Source organism: Plectropomus leopardus, unplaced genomic scaffold (assembly GCF_008729295.1).
Source record: "Plectropomus leopardus isolate mb unplaced genomic scaffold, YSFRI_Pleo_2.0 unplaced_scaffold28059, whole genome shotgun sequence".
NCBI lineage: Eukaryota > Metazoa > Chordata > Actinopteri > Perciformes > Serranidae > Plectropomus > Plectropomus leopardus.
Window position 1 is genome coordinate 1 of NW_024630556.1, and position 10,191 is coordinate 10,191.

Genomic DNA, 10,191 nt, shown 5'->3' on the forward strand with positions numbered 1-10,191 from the left:
AACTAATTAGTGAAAGTGCACATTTCTGCTTTACGTTACAACAATTTAGACAATATGTAATTTTGTATTATTTGATAGAAAAATCCTGATTAGTTACTGATTCAAACAGACACATGAGATTATTGTAAATGATTTATCAGCCTGATCAGAAGATTAAAATAAAGTGTTATGGGCGATACCTTCATGTCATTGTTATGAGGGCATTTATAATGAAAAATTATGCATTTAAGACTGCATTCAAACATATAATGCTTTCTGATGCTCTGCATCACCAGTCATATAAGATTTTCCACATATCTTATGATGATGTTGCAATATTAGACTAAACTTGTAGACGTTCTTGGCTTGTAACCGAAAGGCAAGAAATAATGTGTAAGTTAGGCTCTATTAACATTAAGGTCTGTGAGAGCCATTTCACTTATGGACGTGATGGTTCGATGTCAGCTATCATATGAATAAGTTTCTTAGGCACCAAACGATACAATTATACAATTTTTTACAAATAGTGGCAACAAAATGGGAATTGTCCAGAAAATAGACAAAAAAAGATTTGTCTATCAAAAGTTTATTTGTTTCCTTTTGTTGATAAACAAATTTTAATTTGGATACTTTGAATATATTTAACTGGTAATGCTTCCCTATTTTGTTTGAATGGCAGGGTAGTGTTCATATTATTTCTTTAAGACTTGTTGAAGTAAAGGACCTCTGACACCTGGAATATGTGTCTTCAGGTCAGCAGGTCAGATTAATCAAAAGGAGCATCTGCAGGTTCAGCACCCTGGACAGAGACGGCAGCTCCGTCAGTGTCAGTTCAGCACCTCGGACAGAGACAAGACTCCTCAGGTGAAAAGGAAACACCACCTCACTTGATGACCTGACTCCATAATCATACACTTATTGTTGTTTGTTTCCTTTTAATTGTTACCAATCTTTTTAAAGCCAACTGTATTGATTAGCTTTGCTGAGAGATCACACCTTAAGCCAGATTGTACTTCTACTCAGGGTGACAATTTCTTTCTTTTTTCTTTTTTTTTTTTTTAAACTGGAGAGAGTTTAAGGTTTGTTGAACATGTGAAGGATTACAGAGCTATCCAGGCCAATGACAGGGGGCATTCATGCTGCCACTAATGTTGGTTTTTTTTTTGTTTGTTTGTTTGTTTTTTTTTTTAAAAATAATTTACACGTTTCTTCTGTTACATACAGCATATCTAAGTTAAAATAACGTGAACTTTACGTTTCCACTTCCATGTCTCTTTTAATCCACTCAGCACGTTTACAGTGCACATTCAGCCTAAAAAAAACCCTGAAAAATTAAAGAGTTAACCTACCACCCTCCCCAGTAACCCACCATCTACTTAGTAGTACACCACCTCATCAACTACCACTACACTGCTGATTACAAGGAATTATAATGTTAAAAAATATCATTAAATCTAGAAGGAAGAAGTAGAAATAGCGTGCATTCAGGTTTGCACACTGATATAACAGGCCCAGAGTCTGAAAGTCCTTTTTCATTTGGGACGTTTGTATTTTTCGGCCAGTTGTCACTTTGAACACAACGAATAACTGTTGTGTCACACCTAATGAAGTTTTCTAATATCCAAGAATCACTGGAAAGTGAAACTGTTACATTTAAATTAACAATTTTAATGTAAAATAGTCACAGCGATCAGCTCTGAAGGAAGTCTGAATAAACGGCATCATGAGCCTCGGCCGTCCACAGCGTGTTTGCTGCCACCAGAAAAACGTCACTTTATTAGAAACGCATCCACAGCAGATGGTTGTTTTGACATCGAGTCCCTGAACAAACATGTGGACCAGCTGGAAAACGAGTTTTGGTGCAGCCGTGAAGCTTTTTCGATCATTTTAGGAGAAAAATGAGCAGGAAAAGCTGCTGAGCATTGCTGTCCATAGCGGGAATATGTGAGGTTTGGAGGCTCCACAGACAAAATGCAGAAATCATCAGAGCTTTACAAGACTTCAGTATGGAGATAAACAAGTCCGCTATCGGTCCCTCCACTCTCAGCCTGCAGCACTTCTCCTACAATTAGTTTTTAGTCTTTTATCAGTGAGGAGAAAACACAAGTCGCGCGGCATCCAGACTGCACGGAGGAGTCCAGGGCCGCGTTGAGTCTCCACGGTTCTCACGGTGTGTTTAAGGACAGCCTCCTGCTCGGAGTTCTCCAACAGTCCAGTCAGACTCTCGCATAAGCCTGAGTGAGAATATCAACTTCAGTGGAAGATGGCAGAAGTAGCTCCAGCAACAGCGCCGGCTAAAGCAGCCAAGAAGAAGGCCCCCAGGCCGAAGAGGGCCGGCCCTAGCATCGGTGAGCTCATCGTTAAAGCTGTGTCCGCATCCAAGGAGAGGAGTGGTGTGTCCGCGGCCGCCCTCAAAAAAGCCCTGGCTGCCGGCGGATACGATGTGGAGAAGAACAAGTCCCGCGTCAAGACCGCTATCAAGGCTCTGGTGGCCAAGGGCACTCTAGTGCAGACCAAGGGGATCGGGGCCTCCGGCTCCTTCAAGATGAGCAAGACGGCTGCTGCTCCCAAGGTTAAGAAACCGGCTAAGAAATCCGTTGCTAAAACCAAAAAGCCCGCAGCCAAGAAACCTACAGCGGCCAAAAAGCCCAAAGCAGCGGTCAAGAAATCAGCAGTCGCGAAGAAATCCCCCAAGAAGGCCAAGAAACCCACGCCGGCCAAAAAAGCAGCTAAGAGCCCCAAGAAGGCTACAAAGAGCCCCAAGAAGCCTGCAAAGAAAGCCCCTGCAGCCAAGAAAACCCCTGTGAAGAAGCAAACCAAGCCTAAAGTCAAGAAAGCTGCAGCCAAGAAAAAGTGAGCTGACAAAGCTCAGTCTAACAAAAGGCTCTTTTAAGAGCCACCCAATTTATCTTCAGAGAGCATTTTTCTAATTTTCTATTAGTATTATTATTGTTGTTGTTGTTGTTATCATTTTTTTATTCATAGTCAGGCACAAATGATTTTCCTGCAAATGGGGGCCAGAAAAAAGACATGGTTGGACCTACCTTTGTAAATATGGGATTAAAAATAAAATTGATAATGATTTATCATACCAATTATCTAAACTGACACAAGCAGATTTGGCAAATGAAAACAAAAAGGCAAATGAAAGGCTTATTTTTACTTACTTTAAATTCTATGTAAAGTATTTGAAACATCTGATATGTTATTCATATTGTGACCATAATTTGGTCTTTTACAGAAAGCATTAAAACTTCCCTGTTATGTGAAGCTGAGTGAGACTGTTAAAATACTGTCTGTTCTGTCAGACTTCAAGAGGAGAATTTAAAGAGATTTAAAGAAGATTCATTTATAACTTTTTTATTTTTTAGATTTTAGTGTCTTCTGTCACTGGACTGTTGGTGAGGACAGACACATACTTGTTCTCATGTGGTCCAGCCACTGGGGACACATTTCTCTGTAGTCAACACAAGGTCCCTGCATTAGATAAACTATTATATCCATTTTTATCTTGTAAAATTTACTGTATTAAATCTAAACACATGGGAGCATAACAAAATGAAAATGATAAAAGCACAGCATTAAGAGTGCACATTATTATGGCCCCAAGGCCAGTGACGAAAATGCTAAAATGTAAAAAAAAAAAAAAAAACAAAACAGGGGAATAAAATAGTTCCTATATTGGCTAAAATGAATGAATTAATAAATTAGTAGATATAATATATAGTAAATAAATCTCACTCTGCAGAGAGAATGAGCATTTCAAAGTAAAAGCTCTGACACCCAGTCTATTCATAATGGTGCTATATTACACTTATTTATTTTATACCCTTATTTATTAACTTATTTGCAAGTCACTTCCACTCCATTCACTCTGATCCCAGGACCCATTTTTGGAGCATGACCCACCAGTTGGGAACTACTGTGTCATCACATAGCTTATGTAGCCTTAACACTTTATTAATTGAGTCTATTTTGACTTTTTATATGATTTGTATTCATGCACTACGGTGTTTTACCTTGTTAATGTTAAAATATGTAACTCAATCAAGATCCATCTCTCTCGCTCTGCATTTAAAAAAAATAAAAAATAAATTAAAATCGAGAAAGCATTAATTTCCCGCCTCAAAGGTTCATCAGTGTCAACGTTTCAATTGTTAGAACAGATGTCTCCTACCAGCAGAGCTCAACTACGTCCGCAGAATGGATTTATATGCCGATGCTTTTCCGTCAGGCAATCAGTTTTTTCGTTAGATTGAACTGTTGAAAATGTCTGGTCGCGGTAAGGGAGGTAAAGGTCTCGGTAAAGGAGGCGCTAAGCGTCACCGTAAAGTTCTCCGTGATAACATCCAGGGAATCACTAAACCTGCCATCCGTCGTCTGGCTCGCCGTGGCGGAGTCAAGCGTATCTCTGGTCTCATCTACGAGGAGACCCGTGGTGTGCTGAAGGTATTTCTGGAGAACGTCATCCGTGATGCTGTCACCTATACCGAGCACGCTAAGAGGAAGACTGTGACCGCCATGGATGTGGTTTACGCTCTGAAGAGACAGGGCCGCACTCTGTACGGCTTCGGAGGTTAAATCACTGCAACACCCTATCGCACTACAACGGCTCTTTTAAGAGCCACCCAACTCCCAAGGAGAGCTGATTCCTAACAGTGTTTACTATAATCATTTCTTGGAGAAGGAATTTCCACTAATTAACTTGATGTGAGTAGAAACTGAACATAAAGTCTTTGTCAATGGAAGAAATCACTTTCTTCACAAACCAGCTGTAGTTCGACATAAAACCAATGTCACCAGATTAAAAATCTATTACCAAGTAGTAACCATTTCCTAAAGCAATTGCTGATCAGTGTAATTTGCACAACAGCTGAAGAAGTAGGTCTTTGGGCTGAGAAAGTGGGTGCTTAAATCAAAAATGAAAAATTGGTTAAATACAGCTTCTACCAGTGGGTGTTGGCTGATCATGAATTGACATGTTTCAAAGCAGCAACAGTATTGACACACTTTTGAATTGCTGTTTCTATTTAGTTTAAATGACAGATACATGATCACATTGGACATGAAATGAAAAGTCCAAGGTCATAAATGCCACAACCAATGAGTTGACAAAAATTTTATCTTATATATGGTGCTTTATATCTTTCAAAACATTACAATTTCAGTGAATTTTGGTGTACTCAATATATAATAGAGTGCACCTGGTCTTTATTTTGCTTAAAAAAATGTAAGAGGTATATAGATTTATCGCAAGTCATAGTAAAAACAGCTCGGATGTTTTGTTTTTCTGTCAACAGAGTCAACAAACACTTAAAATCAGCAAAAAAACAAAAAGTGCAGTTATCCCACACATTCATCTTCATCTCCACACACACGAAATAACAATTGTCTCTGTTGCACAAGCAAGTTTTCATCCTCCACCGCTCACTATCAATTTATTTATTTAAGGACTTAGTCACTGACACTTATTTATTGATCAGAGACTGTTGTACATAATTTATCGCCATGTATTACATGATTGGGATTTTAAAAAAGTATAATATTCACTGAAACTATGAAATCTGGCCAGAATTAAGCTTTGTGTAAAACACTGAAATTGTACAATTAAGTTATTTCTTGAGCCATATATTACTAATAAAGAAACTGCTGGGATTGCAAATACTATATGCTCAGAACAGAGTGTTGCTTCCACAATATTTTTTTGTAATCTAACTGCATATTAAAATTAGGTATTGTTCGTTGTGGTTATTTTGATTACTAGATGTGGTTATAGTTGTGTGCTTAAATTTAATATGATAAGTGTTCCATCATAGCTTGATTTAATAAAGTTTAGGGTTACCATAATAAATGAATAGAGACAAATGTGTGTACCACCTCTGTGCTAATGACTAGTTACTAGATGTTTTATTAGGCGACCATACTTAAAACTTTATTGTATGAAATTGTTTTGCTCGAGAACTTACACCAGTCAATGTTTAAATATTGGTTTTCTGTACAAAAGTCAGCAAATATCACTTTAATTTGGACCATGTGAGGCTCTACCTCTCCTTTCTCCACAAGGAGATGTATCCCAGAGAGCATTTTTTTGAGATGGCAGAAGCAAAATTTTTAACAAAAGAAATGATTAAAGGAATATCCATATCCACAGCCCTTTGCCCGTCTTATTCACTGCTTTGAGACATTAGTTCTCTTTGAGTTACTTCTATGGTTGTACTCCAAACTGCATTTTTACATGCTTTATTTAATTTCATTGTAATTTTGTTGGGTGGAGGAAACATATTACAGTTTTTTTAATTTCCTAATATCTCTATTTGTAATTTTCATGTTTACACCGAGGCCTTAGAGAAATGGCATTTTAATTCTGTTTACCAAAAAGTAGCCTAAAAGCTTTAAATTTCGGCAGCGTCAGTGCTGAAACTGTCGCATTGTAAAAATAAACCCAAAATTGACTCTTATTTTTACACTTGGAACTCCGTTTTCTCCGTTCCTCCGCCTGTCTCCCCTCACCCACTTTCTCTATTGTCCCCTGCCTCAGAAACTGACCAATCCTGTACGAGGGACAGCACAGTCTCTTTTGCATCAGGTGGATATAAATTGGCCTCTCTGACATACAGAATCCATCCGATTTGGGGTAAACGTCCATAGCGCAACATGCCTGAGACAACCGTCAAAGCGCCCAAGAAGGGCTCCAAGAAAGCGGTCTCTAAGAGCGTCAGCAAGACCGGTAAGAAGAAGAGGAGAACCAGGAAGGAGAGCTACGCCATCTACGTGTACAAGGTGCTGAAGCAGGTCCATCCCGACACCGGTATTTCCTCTAAGGCCATGGGAATCATGAACTCCTTCGTCAGCGACATCTTTGAGCGTATCGCCGGTGAGGCCTCCCGTCTGGCTCACTACAACAAGCGCTCCACCATCACCTCCAGGGAGATTCAGACCGCGGTCCGCCTGCTGCTCCCTGGGGAGTTGGCCAAGCACGCCGTGTCTGAGGGAACCAAGGCCGTCACCAAGTACACCAGCTCCAAGTAAACTGACCTGAAGACTCCCAATACACCAACGGCTCTTCTAAGAGCCACCCACTAAATCTAAAGACGTTGTCTTTGCCGAAATTGCTTTAAAAGATATGACTGAATTATCATTTTTACCACCACACTTGATTTTCTCCAAAAAGATATTACAGGAAAAAATAACTACTTGTTAGCAGAAGGTTAGGTTTTGTATTAAGAACATACAGCTTTTAAAAACAAACGTTGCAATTATTTACAGTTACAATTTTGATGCTATCTGAAATAAAAAATCTAAATGGGGATTTATACAATACCAATGTGAGCTAATACAGCTGAGAATCTACTTAGTTTCTGCGTATTTGATAACATCTGTCTTTTGTGGTGTGTGTGTGTGATTAAACAAACCACTCATTATCCCACCACATATTGCAACTAAGTATGATAAAAGATTATCTGAATAGACAGATTGATGGTCCAGAGAAGTGTTCAGAGAATGAAATACTTTAAATGCAAATCATTTTTTCTGTTCACACATTCAACTGAATAACAATGCAGTGTGGTCAGCTTGTTATAACTTGTACTTAACATACTATAAAAGGGCCGCGTGCAAAACACTCATGTCCACAAATTCAGGACCACTTCTCACCTGTTCCTGAACAAGCATTCCCCGAAACTTTCCACAACCAAGTGTGTTTTGTGTTTGCATAATAAGAGGGAATTCACATGTAAATTTCAACCCAATAAAGATCTCAGGCATAAAAAATAGACAATAGAGATTAATCCTGTTTTAGGCAGCGGATCAGCTGATCCAGCGCCATTAGTGGTGTATATTTATTGTTAATCAATTTGTACAAATACGAGACAAAATTGGTGTTGATTGATACTCTGACGCTGATGAAGCGGGGGGGAGGGGGCAGAGACCGCCCAGCAGTGCTCAACTACGTCCGCAGAATGGATTTAAGTACCGACTCTATTGCGTGACTGAGCGTCAGTTTTTCTCGGGATAAACCTATACACTCAAAATGTCTGGTCGTGGTAAAGGAGGTAAAGGACTCGGTAAAGGAGGCGCTAAGCGTCACCGTAAAGTTCTCCGTGATAACATCCAGGGAATCACCAAACCCGCTATTCGTCGTCTGGCTCGTCGTGGTGGAGTCAAACGTATCTCCGGTCTCATCTACGAGGAGACCCGCGGTGTGCTGAAGGTATTTCTGGAGAACGTCATCCGTGATGCTGTCACCTACACCGAGCACGCTAAGAGGAAGACTGTGACCGCCATGGATGTGGTTTACGCTCTGAAGAGGCAGGGCCGCACCCTGTACGGCTTCGGAGGTTAAATCACCGGCTTGACTCACTGCAATACAACGGCTCTTTTAAGAGCCACCCAAATCATCCAGAGAGCAGAATCCTGACACTGAACATAAATATTTGATTAAAAATTCACCATGGCAAATTTGACCAAATATGGTAGAATTGACCGTTTTTCACACAAATTGGCAGAAACAGAAATTGGCCTAATCTATCATATCAACCAGCAAATTAAAATCTGAGCCTCTGCCCTGTCACCCCACGAGCCATTTTTTTCCCCAAGGTTGACGTCTAAATCTCCTTCCTTTCTACTCTCCACCCAGCATAGCTGAAGTCTCACAGTTTGACTGGTACTAAATCATGTATTTGTTACCAGTCAACATCCAAATCCCCACAATTTGCCATCAAAAAAATCTACACACTGCATTTCTGATAAGAAGAATGGTCATCTTCAACCCTGTCAAGCCCAATGTGTCATCTTCATCACTTACAGTACAATAACATCACTTTCACCCTCCACCATCAGCAAAGAAGCAACTTTCCATGGGCCAAACACTTCAACCTGGAGCAGAAAGTGGACACCCAACTAAACCACCTCTGCAGAAAGCAAGGCACATCACCCTCTACAATAATCAAAGTCTATCTTTCCACTATTCAAGTTCTCTGTCCCTGCCTAGATCACCATATCAGACCCCCCGTCATTCATCCTGAAACTGACCACCAACCAAAGTCTCTTCCTCACCACTGCTGCATGTATGTGTACACACACACACACACACACACACACACACACAAACACACCCCCTTGTGTATATTATCCTGTATAGGTATATTTATATTTATTTTATTGGTCTCCTCCTGCTGCTTCCTTTCTTTTGGCCTAACTGCCAACCATGGACAGAAAAAGACCTGAACTATCCACCAGGTTCAAAGTCTGAGCATTCACCTATTAAAAAGTTTGTATCAATAGGCTACTTTCATCTCATTTCTTAGCAGTTTTGGTTCTAACTGTAACAATTGAGTACACATTTTTTTTTTTTTTACTTTATTTCTATTAAGAATAATATTTACATGTTTATCATTACTAAGAGTAGCTAGATCATATCAGGAAATAATGCTCTGTAAAAACCATGTGGGTGGCTCTTAAAAGAGCCTTTGGTAGGTCGGAGGTGTGCAGCTGCTGCCAGCTCACTTCTTGGCTGCAGCCTTCTTTGCTTTGGGCTTAGTTTGCTTCTTTACGGGCGTTTTCTTGGCTACAGGGGCCTTCTTTGCAGCCTTCTTGGGGCTCTTCGCAGTCTTCTTTGGACCCTTTGCAGCCTTCTTGGGACTCTTTGGCGTGACCTTCTTGTTGCCCTTCGCGGCCTTCTTGGGGCTCTTGGTTGGTTTCTTGGCATTCTTGGGGGCTTTCTTCGCAGCTACTGGCTTCTTAACCGCTGCTTTGGGCTTTTTGGCCGCCGTAGATTTCTTGGCTGCGGGCTTCTTTGCTTTCGCGGCAGCTTTCTTTACCGGTTTCTTCTCCTTGGGAGCTGCGGCAGTCTTACTCATCTTAAAGGAGCCAGAGGCCCCGATTCCCTTGACCTGAACCAGAGTACCCTTGGCGACCAGAGATTTGATTGCAGTCTTGACGCGGGCCTTATTTTTCTCCACATCGTAACCGCCGGCAACCAAAGCCTTCTTAAGGGCGGCAGCGGACGTGCCTCCTCTCTCCTTGGATGCGGACACAGTTTTAACGATGAGATCACCGAGGCTGGGGCCGGACCTCTTCGGTCTGGGGGTCTTCTTCTTGGCGGCTTTAGCCGGCGCTGGTGCTGCAGCTGGGGCCGGAGCTGGAGCTACTTCTGCCATCTTCTCTATTAGTTGTTATTCTCTCTCAGAACACTACGGCTGTCTGACTGGACTG

General features: G+C 40.8%; 4 protein-coding genes across 4 annotated transcripts; 3 read left to right on the top strand and 1 right to left on the bottom strand.

Moving 5' to 3' along the window:
• Positions 1-2,242: 2,242 nt before the first annotated feature.
• On the top strand, positions 2,243-2,836 carry LOC121937973 (histone H1-like). The gene has a single exon (XM_042481265.1). It carries the CDS (start codon positions 2,243-2,245, stop codon positions 2,834-2,836), a length of 594 nt encoding a protein of 197 aa, XP_042337199.1.
• Positions 2,837-4,248: 1,412 nt separating this feature from the next.
• zgc:163040 (uncharacterized protein LOC100038789 homolog) lies at positions 4,249-8,343 on the top strand. The gene is made up of 3 exons (XM_042481268.1): positions 4,249-4,555; positions 6,656-7,004; positions 8,008-8,343. The coding sequence occupies exons 1-3, from the start codon at positions 4,249-4,251 to the stop codon at positions 8,318-8,320; spliced, it is 969 nt and encodes a 322-aa protein (XP_042337202.1). The 3' UTR covers positions 8,321-8,343.
• LOC121937976 (histone H2B 1/2-like) lies at positions 6,625-7,031 on the top strand. Its single transcript, XM_042481269.1, has one exon. The coding sequence runs from the start codon at positions 6,634-6,636 to the stop codon at positions 7,006-7,008; it is 375 nt and encodes a 124-aa protein (XP_042337203.1). The 5' UTR covers positions 6,625-6,633; the 3' UTR covers positions 7,009-7,031.
• A 1,083-nt stretch (positions 8,344-9,426) lies between the features above and the next one.
• Positions 9,427-10,164, bottom strand: LOC121937974 (histone H1-like). Its single transcript, XM_042481266.1, has one exon. It carries the CDS (start codon positions 10,134-10,136, stop codon positions 9,480-9,482), a length of 657 nt encoding a protein of 218 aa, XP_042337200.1. The 5' UTR covers positions 10,137-10,164; the 3' UTR covers positions 9,427-9,479.
• Positions 10,165-10,191: the final 27 nt, after the last annotated feature.